Below are 19,634 nucleotides of genomic sequence, written 5' to 3' on the forward strand. Positions count from 1 at the left end.
TCATGCCCACCGAGCGAATTTTTACGAACGGTCTCAGCCAAGCATTCGACATAGATCAATCACATCCTCCTGCAACGGACCGTGTCGCAGAACCAGGACTAGGAGCAGTCGCAAATAGATAACGAGGCCCGTCTAGTCAAATGTCGACATGTGAATATCACTCTTTCTCAAATATCCATCTACTCAGGACGATGCAGGTGCGTTATCCTCGCAAGATGGTTGGTGAGCCTAAGCGAGTCACTGAAGCTCTAGACCCTGGCCTTTTATCTCGATCTTGGTTCCGTCCGGGTCGGGTGAATCACCTGTGATCTGACGTCTGGCCTTACGGAGCCAATACCCGATATGTACTTACCCGTATTCTTACCTTATAATCTAGCATGTGATAGTGGACATGTATCAGTGCTTCAATATCTTGCTACCTGGGCTCGTTGGTTTTGTAGATATCAACCTAGCTTGACCGATATGAAGATTATACTCGCTGGTGAAACCTAACTACTAACTGGAATCCATTCAATCAGACCATTCCATCCCCCAATTAGAGGCTTTTCAGTAATCCGGGCAACACAACTGTCTCAGTAAAGTTCCAAAGCTTCGACGAATCCTGGACATGAAAGGCAGCGCCTGTATACCACGTACTTCGATAACCCTGCAAAGCATAAAGATCATGATAAAACCCAGTAGCAATGCGACCCGGAGAGACAGTTAGTTCAAATGGAACATGACTCTTGAAACGTAAGAAATTGGCCGCTCCCGAAAAGTTACCCGTAAACCCGTTGTTCTGCAGTTTCTGGATATACGAAAGTATCTCCCCCTGCACATAAGCATCCGACAAAATTTTCTGACTGCCATACTTGACGTCAAAAACACCATTGACGGCGGTAGCGGATACAGAATAGACTGCTGGCATCTCTGGGATGTTGAAGGAGGTATTGGCTGATGCGGAGCTGGAAGTGAAGTTCGATGGAAGTCCTGTACTTCGTACTAGGGAGGTGTAGTATCCCACGCTTCTGAATTCGTTAAATATTTTTGCTTCAGTGTGATCGGGATTGAAGGGGAGTAGGTTATTGAGGGTTTGAGGAATTGTAATGAGTATTTTCTTTGCTTTTATTGTTTGGATTCCGTTTGGTGTGTTGACATCTATTTCAACTCCGTTTGCATCTCTTTGTCGGGCAGACGCTACAGTACTTCTGAAAAGTACATCTGGTCCGAGGATTCTTGAAGCCTGGTCGTATATTTGATGATTGTTACCGCTGGTCGGAAGCAAGGCCCCATTCGCCATTGTGTTTAGGACATCGAACCCAAGTATCTTGAAAACATATAATGTTGGTTGATCAAGAATATTGCCAAGGCCTTGATTGAACTGAGCTATCGAGAATGTCGCATTTGAGATTTCAGGGTACTTTGCAACGAATTGTCCGAATGGCAGCAGTAGATCTTCTGGGACAGGGTTGGGGAGATTGTACCCAGTTTCCAGGCCCGGGTATTGGGCGAGTTGTTGGGCGTAGGCTGCTAGCCCTGCCGATGGATCAGGAGGAGTGAAGTTGACCGTCTGAGCAGTGTCGGGATCCAAATATGTAGTGATGGGCTGGAATATCTGTGAAAGGTTTTGTAGGGCGCTGGATATATTCAGTCGTGCGAAATATTGTCGAACGACGGGCAGATCGTGGAATAGAACAAGTCCGTAATCCACAACCTGTTTGGTCGTTGGATCGACGTATGTTTCGGTGTGGCCTCCCAAGATACTTTCTCTTTCTACCACCACGACTGATTTCCCTTGATCACGAAGTCTAATCGCAGCGTAGGTGCCTGAGGAGCCGCCACCGATAATGACAACATCCCTAACAAGCGGCTTGCTAGCACAACTCCCGGAGGAAACAAACAGTCCGAGACCGAAAATAACGAGACTTTTGCACGAAAGCCAAATCATGATTTAATATCCGGCGCTGGAGATTAGAGATTGAAAGGAGAGTTGCTCTTGCTGACATTGCCGGGAGAAGACAAGGTGGTATGGGCGGGCTTTAAGTATGCAGAGCACACATTCCTTGGGCTTGCCCAGAATTACTCGGCAATGTGCTGTGCCAGTCTGGCAGAAAACATTGACAAGTCCCTTTCTGAGGCTATATTTGCCTAGAATGTTGTCCCCTTACAATGTTCCCCAGTCAAGATTAAATTTGGCTGACTTTGAACAAATATCTAATGATTTAGAGAAGCAAAAACCTCGATGGTTCTAGATACTTTCTTAAAAAAGCCAGATTGAATATTAGCCGAACAAGCCGGTTTAGTTATATGAGTAGATACCGAGCATATCTCCAGTTACACAATAAAGCTTCCATGATCCTAGACCTGGACATTTATAGTTTGACCTTTGACAAATAGTAATACATACACCTCCAGGAGCGGTTTGATCATCTACGAAAGGCAGAAAATCAGATGTCTTATCTATGACTAGGACTGCTTAAAGTTTCACTTGTTTTCAAATAATTTTAGGCTCACAATTGTGGCCCTTGAAGATTATGCGAATCAGTTCGGGATCTATTTCAATGTCAATGGTTGATTGTAGCTCAGGGATGCCACGTCGCTACCCGAATAGGGAAGCTTATTCCGCATTCCAAGCCAGTAACGCCAGGGCGGCATCCGGTCCAGTGCAGTATTAAGGTGTTCAAGCAAGGTTGATAGAATTTTCCTGGTGCTACATCAATCGCTATTGCTTTTTTACTTCCCGAGGTTGTGACGGGAATAAGTTTCCAGTTCAGAGCACCGAAGTTACACCTACTATTTCGCGGATGCGAATTGCCGACATCGGCTGTCAAGGCCCGGATTTTCGCCGACTTATGATCTACGACAGTTGTTTGTAGGAAAGAAAATTTGTTTGCTAGGCTTTATGCCTTTCTGTCATTGATTCTCGAATAGAGTGGAGGTACTCGGTTTCCCGGCTTCAAGAGCCCCCGGATCCATAAGACATCAAAATTCTCTCAGAGGACCTTGAATTGGCTCATAACTGGACAGAAGCGGTATGTTAGATTTGTCGACGACAGTTCCCCGAATTGTGGATACGTACTTGCTGCGTGAGCCAGCTCCGCCTGGGTGTGTGCCTGCACATGGATACTAATGTCTAAGAGCGCCCGGAATAGGTGGTCCTTGTTGGTGGTGTAGTATGACTTGTCATGAATGCTCGCGCCCTCCGGGACCCTGAGCGAAACCTGGTGGTTAGCATGCTCCATTCCAGGGGATCTGCAGGATCGCTGCCTCAAAATGCGGGGGAGACAAATGTAACATACCACGTGATGAAGACGAGCTTGTGTCGCTGACCATCGCCAGAGGGAGAATCGTACTTGAAGTCGACGACGGCATATCGAGGAGTGTCATCCTTGAAGTTGGCAAGGAGCTCTGAGTATTCCTTGTATTTGCCGGATTTGTTGACGGTGATCTTCTTGTCGTGTGCGGAAGCTTCATAAATGACGTAATCAAGGTTGTCGGTCTCTTTGACCTCATCAAAGACGGTCTCGCACTCGGGCGAGATGGTTGCGAATCCCCTAGTCATGGTTGGAAGTGTTGATAGGAGAATATTGGGAGAAGTTGAGAGTGGAAGTGGGGGGGAGAAAGGGGTGAAGGAGAAGAAGAGAGAGTCTGCTGATCAAACTTACCTCCTTCCAACTTGCGGGGAAGCTGTCCGATTAGTCATGCATTGCATGACAATGGAGATGCAGTTACCGTCCAATAGATGGCCTGGGTGCCTGTAAAAACCTAACCTGTTCCTGGTGGGGTTTTCGCTGAATCGATGCACTGCTTGAGCAGCCTATACATCGACAGCTCCGAGGATTCAGACCTTAGGTGGATGGACAACAGGAGGATGGGAGGAAAATCGAGAGTTCGAAGCAGCTAGAATATGACACGTGAATAAAAGGTGCAATTTTGTTCTTCAAGTTATAATAGAGAATAAATCATCTTACACCTCTCTACCTCATTACTACATACGGTAGATAACGTAATTCCCGCCCGACCGGGTCACCCTCCCGACCGGGTCAACCCATCTAAAATCGCGTCTTCCTACCAATCTACCTAATTCAACCACCTACCATGCCACCAAAACGCACTGAATCCTCGCAGAAGTCGGCTCATCAAGAGGGCAAGATCTTATTAGCCCTTGACGATATTCAAAATGGCCGTATCAAATCTCTACGCGCGGCAGCCAAGCTATACGAAATACCCTTCTCTACACTGCAAGCGCGTGCCGATGGTCGAACCTCACGCGTTGATAAACGCCCAACTGGTCATAAACTGACCCAATTAGAAGAGGATTCGCTTACTGAATGGATACTCTCTATGGATGCACGTGGAGCAGCGCCTAGGCCTGCTACTGTAAGAGAGATGGCTAATACCCTACTGGCTGCGCGTGGTAACCAACCTCCGCCTACTGTTGGCAAGAATTGGCCATCAAAATTCGTTCAACGTCGCGATGAGCTTCGTACACGCTACTCAGTACGATACGATTACCAACGTGCATTGAACGAAGACCCAAAAGCTCTGCGAGCCTGGTTTACGACTGTACAAAGTGTGATTGACGAGAACGGAATACAAGCAGAGGATATCTATAACTTTAATGAGACAGGCTTTGCAATGGGCCTTATATCCTCGCAGAAGGTAGTAACTCGAGCAGAATACTACGGTCGGAGACGTCTTCTACAGCCAGGAAATCGTGAATGGGTTACTGCTATCGAAGCAATCTGTGCCGATGGTTATTCGCTACCGCCGTGTATAATTTTTAAGGGTAAAGTGGCTATGGCAGATTGGTTTAAAAACCTACCACAAAATTGGCGATTTGAGGTCTCTGATAACGGCTGGACTACCGACGCAATTGGCCTACGTTGGCTACAAAAGCTTTTTATCCCATCAACAAATTCGCGTGTACGCGGCCGATTTCGCCTACTGATTCTTGACGGCCATGGTAGCCATCTTTCGCCCCAATTCAACCAAGTTTGTGCAGCAAACGATATTATACCTCTTTGTATGCCTTCGCATGCATCACATCTACTACAACCACTAGATGTTGGCTGCTTTGCAGTTATTAAGAGAGCATATAGCCGTTTTGTCAGCGATCTTGCACGTAGGGGATACAACCATATCGACAAGTACGATTTTTTAGAGAACTATCAACACGCACGGCTAGAGGCTTTCCAAAAGCCAGCTATTATTCAGAATAGCTTCGCAGCTAGTGGCCTAGTACCGGTCGACGCAGAAAGAGTACTTTCAAAGCTCAATATCTCTCTACGAACTCCGTCACCACTAAACAGCCGGCCAAGCAGCAGATCAAGCCAATCTACGCCAAAAACGCCTAGAACTGTCGTTCAGCTACAAAAGCAAGTTTCAATGCTTAAGGATCTATTACACCGGCGGTCAAATAGCCCTCCGAGCCCATCAAAAACTATATTTGATCGGATTATCAAGGGCCACTGCGAAGCGCTACACAATACTGCATTGCTTGCGCAGGAGAACGCGAATCTACGTATGACGAACGAGAAGATAGTTAAGAAACGCAATCGGTCAACTAGGCAGATACCCTGCGAAGAGGGATTAACTGTTGAAGAGGGCCTACAGCTACTTACGCAGCTAGATTTGCTAGCAGAAGAAGCTGTAGTAGATTCGCATGCGCAGGGCGAACTGCCTAGTCATGCAGATAGGCGGGCAACTAGGGCTCCGCCTAGGTGTAGTGGGTGTAGGGAGATTGGCCACAAGATTAATAAATGTAAAAATCGCTATATCTAGTTGAATTAATGGGTGTTGGCTGCGATAATCGATTTTGAACTTCTATAATGGGGTTAGGTGACCCGGTCGGGAGGGTGACCCGGTCGGGCGGGAATTACGTTAGTTAGCGGGTGTGTAACTAACGTATTTCCCGCTCGAGTGAGCCACCCGGCCGTGTGGGGCCACCCCAAAACACATAGTAAATGCAATGAATTACAACTTCATATCTCAACAACCACGCGTAATTTAAATGGGAAGTTAAACCTATTTAGTCTGAATAGTATCTGTAACTAGTTTATAGAGTATGAGAGCAATAAGGCAATAAAAGGTGGAGGTATACATATTCATTGCTTAAATGTCTAAATTACTCTGTATTTTACAGTAAGGCGATAACGTATTGAGCTGAATATCTTAGTATCAAGATATATCATAACATTGCGTATATAAAAGTACATATACTTAAAACCAGACAAAATTGATTATTGGTGGTTGAAATATAGAGGGACAGAAAATGGAATTTACTATGTGTTTTGGGGTGGCCCACACGGCCGGGTGGCTCACTCGAGCGGGAATTACGTTACTTTGTTGAATCAAGTGCCTCAAGCATTAATATTGCCGTGGGTGCTGTGTTCAAGTTGTAGATAGCTTCCAATACGACTAGGGACTCCGTACAAAAGGACGTGAAATCTTGTAAGGTAATGGTAAACAGCCCTGGAGGTGTAATGCATGCGACAGGGCTGACTGGTTGGGGGGCCAGGAACAGCAACCAGTCAAGTAGCTTGAACCCCCTCACGAGGCTACAAAATAACCAGAAATTCATCTGAGGCAAAGGAGGGCAGGAATCAAAAAAAGAGATTGTGATCCGACCAGCGATACCCAAATCCACCATGATTGACAGGGTTCATTTCTTGGCGACTCCTGAGTGCTTGCATACGTATTTCAAGTTATTGCCACTGGCAGGAACTGCATAATCCACACATCATATATGGATCCAATATCTAGGTGGTGGCTGTTGTGCAGATAGTGACGAACGTATTGTAATTCCAGAATAAATCAATCATCTGCATGAGTACGAGTACGGGGTTGTGGGTTGACTTGTATGTATTCTGCTACGAGTACGAGACAATAGCCCCGATGATACATCCAGGAGATCAAACGGGGACCCATGCCCAGTGCTGTTAGGGCTGTCTTGGCATGATAAGCAACTCGCCACGGTGTCGGTTTCGAACCGGCATGGATCGACATCAGGGGGTGACGGGCGGGGCCGGACGCTGTGCTCGACTTGGAGTAACTTGATTTTGGGCCCTGGGTTTAATGTACAATTTCGAGGACTAGACTAGTCTACTAGTTAGTTTGGGTTCGGTGTTTGAGAAGAGGCACTATGGGATTTGAGATTTGAGATTCTGATCTTTATTGGTGAGACAGGAGGATAGATAATATTATACTGTATGTACATTGATTGGAATGGAATATTCAAAAATAAACCTTGTAAGAGGGTGCAGGCGTGAATAAGTATTACACAAGAAATGAACAAGGGAAAAACAAGGAGAATCAACAAATAAGAAACCAGAAAAGGAAAAGGTTGAAACATAATTGGGGTTGAAAAGGAGTTTTTCTTCAATCCACTGCCAGGTTCGAGGTAGAAGTCGAGTCGAGTTTGAGATCCTCTGGCTTGGTTCCAATTTCCTTTTCAAGTTTCAAGTTTTAGATTTGCAAGAAGCCCCGCGTAGGTTGAGAGAAAACGGAATGAAGACAAAATGTACACCCTATAGTTCAAAATCAAGAATCCAAGAAAAGAAAAACGCCAGATGGGGTATGATATGCGTGGAACGATCATAACCTGATTGTATGTATGTATGTACGTACTCTCCTTCCTTCTCAGCCGGGGTGTGGCATGGGAAGCAAAGGTGTCCGATAAATTTCGTTCAAATCCACAGCTAGTGGATGGTTGGTTGGTGTTGTATAAAATTTCTTTCTGTTTCTTGATCTTCTTTCTTTCTAGCCGACTTCACCGGGAAAAAGGCACGAAAGAAAAGACAGACCCAAATCAAAAAAGAAAATGTAAATGCGATGGCGAAGGCGAAGGCGAAGGCAGATGCGACCGCTTGTAATCATGCTCGAGAAAAAAAAATTGGACAAGAAAATTAAACAGTCATCCGAAAAGGGTGAGTGAGTTTGCAGAGACGCGAGGGATTTGATTTAGTCATGAGTTTGCGATCGCAGATGAATCTCTTCAACAGGAAGTCCCTCTTCTGACGGGACGTGCTGGTATGAGCGACGTCTGCGCTTTTGGATGAAACGCCATGAACCAAAGAGGATACCGCCGACGGAGCAGGCGAGCAAGATGAAGATCAGCAGGCCACCGACGCCACGGATAACTTCGTAGGCACGGTAAACAGCCTTAGCGACTTCCTTAGCGTCGGCGTAAGTTTGCTGTGGCGCGGAGTCCGAGTTCGAGTCCGATCCCATGTCCATATCCATTGAAGAGTCGGCCTGGTCAGCGCTGGTCTCTTTCTCTTTATCCGCGACGACCTCCTTGTCATCACTGGCTTTGTCGCTGTTATCTTCCTTGTCCGTGCCCTCCTTGACCTGGTTGATGATCGAAGGGTCGTCTGGAGAAGGGCCCCCGGCGGATCCCTTGAAGCCGACAGATTCCCAGTTGCTTGGGATCTCGCTGCGCTGGACATGAGATTTGCTCATAGAATTGCCCTCGGCGTCGACAGCCTCGGCGGTGATCCAGTCCATGTATCCATCGACGATATACATGGTCTCGAAATCGGACTTCTTGGCGTGGCCGATGAGCACGCTTTCACCGCGGTCGTAGGCCTTGGCGTAGAAGTTCCATCCAGCGACATCGGTGGCACCATTCCAGCTAACGTGGATGATGGTCGTAGTGTCATCGTCATTGGTACCGTAGACCGAGGCAACGACGTCGGGAGGGTTGGTCGGGCGACCGATGAATTCGGACTTGTAGGCGCGGTAGGTCGAGTAGCGGGTTGACATAAAGCGGGCGGTCATCAAGGTGTCGCCGTTGGGAGAGTGCTCGCTCTGGTAGCCTCGCTCACTCCAACCAGCGAAGATGTTGCCATTGGGGAGGGTCTCGGCACTGCCGCGGAGACGGGTCAGGCTGCTATCGGGGCGGTTGATGCGGTTGATGACACGGGCGGTCATGGCTTCGGTATCCATTTCGATGAAGAGCACTGAGGACACGTTCTCGTCGTTGCCCCGCTCATCGGAAGCATTGTTCAGCATCGAGATCACATGGTGGGTACCGTTGGAAGAGACGAATTTCACATCGTGCTGCTTGGAGAAGGTGAAGTCCATATCGAAGTCACCCGTAGTGCCACTGGTCAAACGCCACATAATCTTGCCGGTCTCGCCAGAGATACCGTAGATGGTGTTGGTGAACCGCAAGGAGATAATGAAGTCGCCGGCCTCATTCTTGTCGACAGCATTGATATGCACATAATCCCAGCCCGGCTTACCCCACGGCGAGTCCCACGAGTGAAACATGTTCGACTCGGTAAGGGCAATCGCATCTTTGCTGTTCCACTGGGACAGAACCTCGCTAGTTTCCATGTCCAACTCAACGAACCCACCCGTAACCACCCAGCTCTCCTCCGTCGGGCGTCCGAACTCGGCCAGGTTGATCACTTGCGAGAGGTATGTGCAGGCGACAGCAGACTTACCCCCGGGCAAGATGTTGAATTCGTGCATGTTGAAGTCGTGAAGGTCTGCAGGCTGGAAGACCTGGCGTATTTGCTTATAGTTCTTGTCCAAGACAACTCCGCTTCCCTTGCCTCCTCCCTCGTCCTCGAGTTGCCAGTTCAAGATAAATGATAGCTCTATCTCATCGTCAATGTTGGTAACGGGTCGGAAGTCGAATACATTTTGATTATCGTATTGAACGGAGCCGGCCCAGACTAGCTTTCCATCGCCATCGTAGATATATGGTCCAACTTGATATTGTTGGTACTTCTGGGTGGGATCTTCGGGCGAGATCTGACCGTACGGGGCGACGAACCAGTATCCGGGGGCCACTTTCTCGCGATCAAGGTAGTTGACTTCCCACTTCAAGGCGCGAACCTCGGGGAGCTATAGGAATTGCAAACCAACATTAGCATTTCGTTCAGGAACAAGCCGCGGGGAAAAGTAAAGAAGAAGGGGGGGGGGAGCCACCAACCGTCACAAAGGACATCAAGTCCGCATCTTTTCGCTGCGCGACAACATTATGCAGGGAACATAGTAATAATACTGCGGAGAACAACATGATGAAAGAGTGGCTAGGGAAGCACGCGATCTTCCCCCAGTCGAAGCAGGCAACAAGAAAAAAAAACGGAGAAAGACGAAAGCAGGGATGGGAAAAGAGAAGGAGAAGAGAGGGGACGGCTACAAGATAGCCCAGGAACGAAGCATTCGGGCGTCCCGACTTTCAAACGAGTGGAGAGGACTAAGGAAAGAAGAGGCAGGAGAAGACTCCACGCAGTCTTTTTCCATTTTTTTCTTCTCGGTCTTCCAGCCGCCGACTGGCCTCAGGGGATGGCGTGGAATTTGACGATCCAGGCGAAGACTCTTGGCACTTGTTTCGGACGGTGGAGTCGCGGTCAAGCAACGACGCTGAGTGGTGCAAAGCGCAGCTTAGAGCGAGGTCTTGGGAGCGAGGCGGACGTTGATTCCACTCGTATCCTTAGCCCAGTCGGGGTTCCACAAAAGACCATCCTCATCACGGTCGAAGCGTTGCTTCGTTCGGTCTTGATTGCCCAGTCCAGCGAGGGCCAGCCACTGGGCAGAACCCCGAACGTAACACCACTAGCACCGCCATTCGCGTTCATGCGTGTTCATTCGGCAATTGGCAGATGCAATACGCAAGACACAGCAAAGACTCGTCACACGCCTCACAGGGCTAAGCCGGTAGACCCGATTAAATGGGGGAAGGACACGAGGCCCGGAAGGATGTGAGTGGCGGACAAAACCCACGGCCCAAGGGGGAAGTCTTGGCACTTTATGCGGGTTACGTACATACACACACCTGGGTACGGAGTACACAGTAGTTATGGAGTACTCTAGGGTACTCCATAGTATCAATTAAATGATTATGATAAGATCCTTTCAGGAGAACTCCACTGCGGCAGAATGACGATCTTGGTCTCCAATTCCCACTCTTCTTCGCTTGACAGTGTCTACTCTGCACGTCCTCCAGACTGCGTGGGAATCTCTCCGCTTTTCTAGCGTCGGCATTGGCCATGTTAAAACGGTAAAAGGCTAGTCCGGTGGAGCACCACACGGCAATGCAATTTCGACCAAAGCAACCTTGGAGCTAAGAGTTTTCGCCATGAGGCTATCACAGTTAAGCATATGTTTAAGGGAATGGTGTCATTCGGGGGTTTAATGAGGAGACTGGGGTAAAAGAAGTAAAGAAAAGAAAGAGAAGCCTTGATCCACGCCATGAGGAGTTCCCATAAAAATCGTTCCCATTAAGGTTGACTGGCCTCCACAATTACTTCCGCTGTGGCTCAGGAGTAATAAACACTGGCAATAAACCTTGGAACAATCGACGGGTCCCAAATGGGGAAAAAAAAGGAGAACCCACGCAATTGACAAAACAAAAACAAAACTCAACCAACGTGTAGACTCGAACTCGTACTCCCCGGGCAAAAAAGAAAAGACTAAAAGACCATCAATAAATAAAACCAAAGCCCCAGGACGCGTACCACCACTAACTACCTCCCCTCAAAACCGATTCAAGACGACGCGTAGTCCATAATAGGCGGCTCCGCAATCGTATGTGGCTTATACAGCACCAATTCCATAACAGCAATAACTAACAACCCCTCCGTCCCCAATAAATCCGACAAATCCAATTCCGGCGCCACCATCAGCCCACAAACACCATCGCGATCGATCCGATCCAAATCTGCGGGCCCATCATGCGCAATGGCGTCCAGGGCCAACGCCCACGCAAGAGGATTATACAACAGCCCCTCATGCGTATAAAACCCGCCACCGACACGACCCGCACAAACAGTCTGAATATGCGCAGCCGTGACGCCGACGCCACGTACGTCTCGGAGCAAAGCCGACGCAAACGGGCCGGATTGTGGCTGGACGATCTCGTCAAAGGTCGAGTAGATGATTGTTGTGGGGACGTAGGCTGAGTCGCCGTCGTGGGCGCGTAGGGTACGTATGAACGAGGTGTTATACCCTTGTTGCCAGAGGGCAGGGGTGCAGACTAGTAAGGACAGGGCTGGACAGACGAGGGTGCGAATTACGGTGCCGTGGAAGTCTGGACTTATGGCGATGAAATCTTTGACCTTGGACCGGGTTGATGGCCAGAATTTGAGTGCCCATTGTGTGTTTAGGCCACCCTGGGACCAGGAGAGGATTGTGACGGGTTGGTTGGATTTGGATTGGGTGGAGATGTAGTTTATTGCGTAGGCGACGAATTCGGCGTTGACTTGGGCGTCGGAGAGAGAGGCTGATGGGAGGTTTAGCCAGACTGGGTCTACTGCGTGTGTGTTTCCTAGTTTGCCGAAGTTGAAGGTGAAAGTTGTTCCGGCGGGAATTGCGGTTCCTGGAACTAGGATTATGGGTGTTTTGTTGTTTTGTCCGTATTCGAATGATGAGGGGATGTGGATGGCAGAGCGGAGGGTCTCTTCACTCAATGAGTATGGCGCATCCCCGGGTGCTTTGGTTGGGTATATGTTGTCGTTGGGTGGTGGGTTTTTGTTTTGAAGGGAGTTGAGCTCGCTATCCGCGTATCCATTTAACAGGTTTAATATGTCGGGTGGTATCAGGCCTGCCTTGGTGATGCCGTAGGCGGCATCCTCGATACTGGGTGCGCCATTGGATAACTGTCTTCGAAGAGCTGATAACGCTGACTCGACAGAGGATGGGGCAGTCGTCGAGTTTGGCTGCTGAAGTAGAGCCGCAATGTCTGATATAATTGCATTGTTCTCGTTGTCGGATGCGGCATTGAAGAGGGTGGTGAGCAGAGGCGCTCTTGTTGACTTGGAGGTAGTTGCGGGTTGGCCGATAGCCGTCGTAGCCCCCGCAATCACCAGCAAGCCCACCTGCAGTCCAAGAAGATGACTTCTCTTCATAGTGAGCAATCATTCACTATTCTATGCACTCGCTCATGCCTTATTTGACCTGCTATACAGCCAACTTCACACTTCTCCTTACTAAACGAACCACACGCCACCTGAGCGAGACCCTCTGCGATTAAATATCCCATCCTGACAGACGAAGATTGTTCAGGACTACCAGTATGCATCTCCTCAATTTTGGGACTCAGGGAAGATCGACAGAACTATCACTTCCCAGCGCCATCTCTGTGTTCCGGCATTGGCCCTGCGCTCCCAGGAAAACGCAGATCACGAGAACAGAGCGTCTTCAAGGCAGGAAAACTATTCCAGACGCTCCTTAGTCGACTCTACTGAGATCTTACAGTCGGATTCCACCTATGGGAGAAGAGCATCGACAGAACCATTTCGCTGCCCTGACTCGCTCTCCCCGCAAATCACCTCACCCCGTGGGGTAAGACACGCGGAATAGTAGAATCACCCTCGGCCCGGCAATCATCTTCTCGTGTCTGGGTGAATGCATTGACATCGGCAACAGACATCAAGATTAAGACTGACGAGGTGTGTCCAAAGACCCTGCGTGCCATGCGCCCTCTCCCGTCCCGCTGTCAACGACCAGGCAGGGCAGGGCACGGCTTCTTGTGTCCACCACGTTCACATCGAATCCAACCCTCTCCCCCGTCCGTGCTTATCCGGGACACACGACCAGACCGCTTCAAAGGGCCGGTCGGATCGGATCGAATCAGGTCGTGAAAGAACACTACGGTCCATTGCTTACTCCGTACGAGATATTCAGATGCAACTTGGCTGCGGAGGGTTTCCTACCCACCCCTGTCGGCGAATGCACCGGGCATATCTGTGACGATCGGTTTCATCCTCGTGGCGGCGAATTCGGAGTCGATGAGAAGGCATGACAGGGCGGGTCGCGACATACTTGGCCATGCCATGCCATGGTGCGTGCCACAGCAACATAAGGCGGAGTTGGAATTGGTCGCCGAGAGCTCTGCCGTTGTGATGTGGATACTCGTACATTGGCAGCAGAAAGAGTTCGAGTTTCCAAGGCCTCGGCTTAGAGGCTACTACGATGAAGGGCTACGAGTACATACAGTACGACTCCGAAGGCGATGATTATGGTGATGAGACAGGGTTGATGTCATGTTGTTGTGGAGCATTCTTGAAGAAAGTCAAATGCACCGGTTGGCGGTTCCTAACCCTATCTCTGTCTCCTGTGCTTGTGCTGTCAAGGGATACGCTGACCTCCTTGGCAGGGCCCCAGGCACCGAGATTGCTACAAAGACGGGACAGGGACACTATGGTGTACTCATATGGGATCAAGTTGGCTTGGATTGAAGCTTGGTGGTTGTGGTTACATGCGAATGTATCGAGCATGACATCCTAAAAGGGGAAGAAGGCCGTAGCGGAGGGATGTTTCAGAGGATGGGGGATATACTAGGGCAGTGAGGCATCAAGGGGATACTACTTAGTAGACAGTAGACAGTAACTGACAGTAACTGACAGTAACTGTGTCTAGTAGTAACTCCTAGTAAGTAGTAACTGGTCGTGGGGCCCCATACAGTTTTGTAGTTGGGGGGTTCCACATGAGTGTAACCGTCCCGACCAGTTGGGGCCGACTACCACCGTTGCACTCAAGGGGGTCATTGAGTATGCGCATACCACATACTCGGTATACTCGGTATCTCGGTACTGGGGAACATACAGTAGAGTATGGTAAGAGAAGAGAGGAAAAGAGAAGAAAAAGCAATGTTATCCAGGCAGAATTAAACAGAGGGGTATGACCTAGGAAGAGAATACAATAAAAGATCAGATAAAGATAGTTGAGGGTACTCCATGGTACTCCATATGCCCAGTAATAACAATACCAGGTACTCGACCATTGCCACCACACCCGGCTGGTACGTCCCCTGCTACCACCAGGACCATACAGTAATACCCATACAGCAAGGGCTTTCCCACGTCAAGTTCTAAGTTGCACTCTGGTGACACTCCAAGAATGGGCCAATGTTGATCCATGCTTCGTCCCTTCTTTTACGGTGGGGATCTGGTCTTTCTCTTTCTCTACGACTCTTCCTCTACGACTCTCCTCTACGCTCCCACTGTTCCGATCCACCTACGCTACTCCGTGGGAGTGTCACCTTGTTCCCTATAACTTCCATCCCGCGAATATCCTCTTGAATCTTGACCTCGATCTTGACCTGCCTTACTCTACGCCCATGATTCCCACCCACCTCCCTTCTTGCAGTCCCATGCTGCTGTGAACTCAATCACCACCTCTTCCGACCATCATCCCTCCGCCTGGGGAATATCTTAATCCCACCTCCCTCCCTCCCTTCGCTCCGAGCTCCTTTCGCCTCTCGACTTGCCTCTTGACTCGACTCGCCTCAGCCTCATCCTTGCTCACCCTCAAAACAACCTACACACACCCTTCCCCTCCTCACAACCATGGCGGCTCCGCTGGTCAAAGTCTTGCATCGCTTGCAAGAGCTCTTCCAAAATGTCGTGTCGGCTCTCGAAACAATGATTTTCTTCCCCTCCCTCTTCCGCGGCTTTTCGCATCGCCGTAAGAAGCCCTTCCTGGGCGCCCACTGGCGTCGCCGCACACTCGATGATTTCGCCTTTGAGGTCGAGAATCTCTTCGCAACGCCCCTCTCCACCGATAAGATGATCGACATGTCCGAGAAGATCCGCGGCCAGTTTCGCGATTGCCTTCAAAACAGCCCATACTGCATGCTCCCCTCATACACCCACGCATTGCCCACCGGTTCGGAAAAGGGAACATACCTAGCGTTAGACGTGGGAGGATCAACATTCCGAGTCGCGTTGATTGAATTGTCCGGCCCCGATCAGGAGATGCGCATTGTCAAGGTCAACTCTTCATACATTGATAATACTGTAAAATTGCTGGAAGGAACCAAGTTCTTTGACTGGATGGCCAATCAGATCGACACCGTACTCAAAGAAGTTGGCGCTGATTACGGACGTGGTGATGCGCCTTTGCCCATTGGATTGTCCTGGTCATTCCCGATCGATCAAACCTCCGTCCGCAGCGGCAAGGTCATTCAAATGGGCAAGGGATTTCGTTGCTCCGATGGAACAGAGGGCATGGATCTGGGACAACTATTGACGGACTCCTGCCACAAGCGCGATTTGAATGTTGAAATGGCCGCCATCGTGAACGATAGCTCCGCAGCTCTCCTCTCGCGCGCCTACGTCGACCCCAAGACTCGCATGTCACTCATCCTGGGCACCGGTACCAACATGGCGATCCACTTCCCCGTTCACGAGATCGGCAAGAACAAATTCGGCACCCGCCCGGACGGTTGGTTCGACTATGCGAAGCACGTTATCATCAATACCGAAATGAGCATGTTTGGAGGCGGCGTCCTTCCCATGTCCCGTTGGGACGACTTCCTCAATCGCACTCACCTGCGTCCCGACTATCAACCCTTGGAATACATGATCACTGGTCGTTACCTCGGAGAGATCGTGCGTCTGATCATCGCGGAGGCCGTCGAGACCGCCGCTCTGTTCGGCGGCGAACTCCCCCACTCCATGCGCGAGCCCTATTCCTTCGACACCAGCATTGTCGCATTCATTGAAGAAGATTCTTCCGTCTCCATGGCCGCTTCCGCCGCTCTCCTCCAAAAGGAACACACTTTCCCCAGCTACCCATCCGTTGACGACCTCCGCTTCGTCCGACGCGTCTGTCAAAATGTCTCCCGTCGCTCAGCTGGATACCTCGCAACCGCCATTCACAGCATGTGGTGTCTCAGCAACGAAGTCGAGTTCCCAAACAACACCAAACCTGACCCTCTTGCCAAGGAAACTCCCGAAATCACCGTCGTCGAGAGCGACGACTCGGACAAGAAAATGACCATCGCTTGTGACGGCACTGTCATTAACAAGTACCCCGGATTCCGCGACACATGCCAGAACTACCTCGACAAACTTGCCCAACAAAGCCACCCCTCCTCCACCTCCCTGATCCGTCTCGAGGCCGCGCACGAGAGCGCGATCCTCGGTGCAGCTGTCGCGGTGGCTGTTGCGGTTGCCGAGTCGGATGAGCAGAGGTAGATGCGATACGCTGCGATACGATATGGTCATCGATCCCCGTCTTCCAAAAAAGCAAATCCGATTAATTCGATAATGCCAAAAGAACGATGTTCGACCGACTTGAAATTACACGATGCATGAATCCCTGCTTAGATAACTTACCTACACCCCCTCTACCTCCTTCTCTGTCACTTTTTCTTCTTTTCTTTTCTCCCTCATCGGTCATGGTGTTGAGCCACATCTTTATTTTCCCACTTTTGTCTTCCATCGTCGTTCTGGGTGGGTGCTTGCATGATTTCTTATTTTCATGGACGGCAGTCGGGTTGGATTGGATCATGTCGATGAAGAAGCGTGGACTGGCCGCCCACCTGGTAGAAACCCTACCTGGCTGGCTGGCTGCCTTCCTGGGGATGGGATGAGTAGGATCTGTACCTACTCAGTTATTCCCCCTCCTCCTACCCCACGGGATTATTCCTGTCGCGTCTTGTCCTGTTTCTTCTACCCCCGCCTGTCCTACAATTACTATTAGCATTTGCGAGGTGTTCTTTCTTTAATGTTCTGCATGGGTCTATGGTTTCTTTCGAGTTGAATTTCCATCACGCTGTTTTCTCTCTTCTTTTATTCTTGGACGGCGGAGTTCGGCTTTTTACTAGTATCTTTGGGATGGAACTGCTCCTGGCCCTGGTCTTTTCGATCATAAGGTTCAGGTTCGGGTTGGTCTCTCATTCGATAGGGAGACGAGGCATTTAATGTCTAGGAACTTATTACTCTACTGCCCACCTAAGGGTATTTTTGGGAATTTCTTCTTGGTTGAAGGTCGTAGATATCCATTGTGAAGCAACATTTCAGGGGATATATTTTTTGAAAGCTGGCTGTAGTAGCTATATTGGGATAGCTTGAAAGCATCATGAACTTGAATCATGATTATCCCACGATACTACTAGGTAGGATAAACCCAAGATCTGGTGTCACGGGTTGATGACATCCATCCCAGGAACAGCAAAATTTCAGCTTCACGTAAAAACGCCTTCCGGTATGGTCGGCATCTGCAATATCAAATCCACCTGGGCATATATACTCCGGGGCCCCACTGGAGTTATACTTCAGCCCAAAGAGCCGACCGTCTACTAGATTCCCAGATAGAGCGAGACAGTGAACGAGCCAGATAGTGTGCCATCTCATATCAACTAGTAGCAGCAGTCGTCATAACTACTACAACAATCCATAGCCGAAGTGGTGCAAAAAAAGCTAGTGGTATCACAGTATGAGCTGGAGAAGTCCCACCCAGTAGATGCCGGAGCACTGTCATAGTAGCATGAGTTCCAGTTCCAATCAGTTGATGCAGGGGCAACCCACCGTGACCGACTCCGAGTCGAGCGACGTTTCTTAACAACAGGGGCAGGTTTTGGTTTCGGTTTTGTCGGGCTCGGGCTCGGGCTCGGTTGCGGTTTGGACGCCTTTTGTTTTATTTTCCCTTCGCGCTTTGCGAGTTTCTTGTCCTCCTTGAATACTTTCGCAGTACCGGGTACTTTTCTCGGACAAAGCTTTGACCAAGCAACCAGCACCCTGAGATTCATCGATTTCAATCGAGAACGTAGTTTGTCACGGCTTCTCTGATTGCGTGGCTGGGTGGTCGAGTTGACCCCGTTGCTGGCACTGGCACTGGCATGTGTGCCTGAAGCTTCTGTTTCTGTTTTTGCTTTTGTTTTTGGAATATAACAATCAACTTGAACCTGAGGCGAGGGGTCTTCAAGTTGAATACGTTCTGGCGATAGTTGTCGAATATTTTTCGGATACAGTAATGGCGAGGCATACTTTGAGGAGAAGCGTGTACATGTCGTTCTGAAGCACAATCTATCAGCTGGTGAGAGGTATCCGAAGATTATGTCTACCAGTTCCGGTGGCAGTCCGTATAGTGTAGCACTCGCCGGGGTTATGGGCCTGGATGGCCGGGTGCCAATCTCTGAAGACATCGGTGTGAGTCTAGTATTTTAGTTCGTGAGACTGCAAGTGTACTCGTCACTCCAGGGCTCGAACTTGACGCTTCTGTGAATAGATTGAAGAAGACTTCGAGAGAGATATAAACTTCGAGAGATATATATATAGTAGTCGGTATATCTGCTTAATGAGATATTTCAAGTTGTAGAATCTGAAGCTGGGCGCAGTGAAGATGTAGCACTAGTAGTACTACTAGTAGTAGACTGATAGTGGTGACGGCAATTCCATCGGCCTTCATTCCAAGGTTTAGGCTCCGGTCTTTGCTTTTAGTCGCGGAACAGAGGGTTATATGGGAATGAAATGGTGCTGCCGAGACCTAATCGGGAATTATATTATGATAGAGCCCCTCATCATTAGTGCATTATGTTTTTCACTTTATCTCATGTCTCTTATAGTTAACGACAATGCAAAATAGGTCATCCACCGCATATCTCTCCAAAATCATTTTTAGTATGTGCTCAGGGATGAGAAAGAGGATGCACGAGGTGGTCGATGGATGCCAAGACAAGCCTAACGAAATAGGAAGGTGAAGGAGAGCGGCCCGATGTCTGAGGCATACAGCCTCAACAATGTACCATAGTTATAAAGTCTTTCGATGGGAGGTTTGTTGCAATTTGAAATTCCCTATAGATAGAAGAAAGTAATCGAGATAAATGTATGCCCATTACTGAAATCTCCAGGCAGGCCTTTTCTCTGAAAATAGTCTGTCAAGCTCCTCCGCAGTTTTTCCCTTGGTTTCGG

General features: G+C 49.2%; 6 protein-coding genes across 6 annotated transcripts; 2 read left to right on the forward strand and 4 right to left on the reverse strand.

The window, feature by feature from the left end:
- Positions 1–535: 535 nt before the first annotated feature.
- On the reverse strand, positions 536–1,927 carry N7481_009013 (amine oxidase, flavin-containing superfamily; the record flags this gene model as incomplete). Its single annotated transcript, XM_057268232.1, has 1 exon — positions 536–1,927. The coding sequence occupies one exon, from the start codon at positions 1,925–1,927 to the stop codon at positions 536–538; it is 1,392 nt and encodes a 463-aa protein (XP_057118909.1).
- Positions 1,928–2,972: 1,045 nt separating this feature from the next.
- On the reverse strand, positions 2,973–3,541 carry N7481_009014 (actin-binding ADF family protein; the record flags this gene model as incomplete). The annotated part of the gene is made up of 3 exons (XM_057268233.1): positions 2,973–2,998; positions 3,059–3,189; positions 3,279–3,541. 3 exons carry the CDS (start codon positions 3,539–3,541, stop codon positions 2,973–2,975), a joined length of 420 nt encoding a protein of 139 aa, XP_057118910.1.
- A 4,400-nt stretch (positions 3,542–7,941) lies between these two features.
- N7481_009015 (uncharacterized protein) lies at positions 7,942–10,012 on the reverse strand (the record flags this gene model as incomplete). The annotated part of the gene is made up of 2 exons (XM_057268234.1): positions 7,942–9,837; positions 9,926–10,012. The coding sequence occupies 2 exons, from the start codon at positions 10,010–10,012 to the stop codon at positions 7,942–7,944; spliced, it is 1,983 nt and encodes a 660-aa protein (XP_057118911.1).
- A 269-nt stretch (positions 10,013–10,281) lies between these two features.
- N7481_009016 (uncharacterized protein) lies at positions 10,282–10,701 on the forward strand (the record flags this gene model as incomplete). Its single annotated transcript, XM_057268235.1, has 1 exon — positions 10,282–10,701. The coding sequence occupies one exon, from the start codon at positions 10,282–10,284 to the stop codon at positions 10,699–10,701; it is 420 nt and encodes a 139-aa protein (XP_057118912.1).
- A 782-nt stretch (positions 10,702–11,483) lies between these two features.
- N7481_009017 (putative lipase) lies at positions 11,484–12,842 on the reverse strand (the record flags this gene model as incomplete). Its single annotated transcript, XM_057268236.1, has 1 exon — positions 11,484–12,842. The coding sequence occupies one exon, from the start codon at positions 12,840–12,842 to the stop codon at positions 11,484–11,486; it is 1,359 nt and encodes a 452-aa protein (XP_057118913.1).
- Positions 12,843–15,284: 2,442 nt separating this feature from the next.
- N7481_009018 (putative hexokinase) lies at positions 15,285–16,916 on the forward strand (the record flags this gene model as incomplete). Its single annotated transcript, XM_057268237.1, has 1 exon — positions 15,285–16,916. The coding sequence occupies one exon, from the start codon at positions 15,285–15,287 to the stop codon at positions 16,914–16,916; it is 1,632 nt and encodes a 543-aa protein (XP_057118914.1).
- Positions 16,917–19,634: the final 2,718 nt, after the last annotated feature.

The sequence above is a fragment of the Penicillium waksmanii genome (assembly GCF_028829765.1).
Source record: "Penicillium waksmanii strain IBT 27052 chromosome Unknown utg000008l:1.0-5622682.0:1.0-5626561.0, whole genome shotgun sequence".
Classification (NCBI taxonomy): Eukaryota; Fungi; Ascomycota; class Eurotiomycetes; order Eurotiales; family Aspergillaceae; genus Penicillium; species Penicillium waksmanii.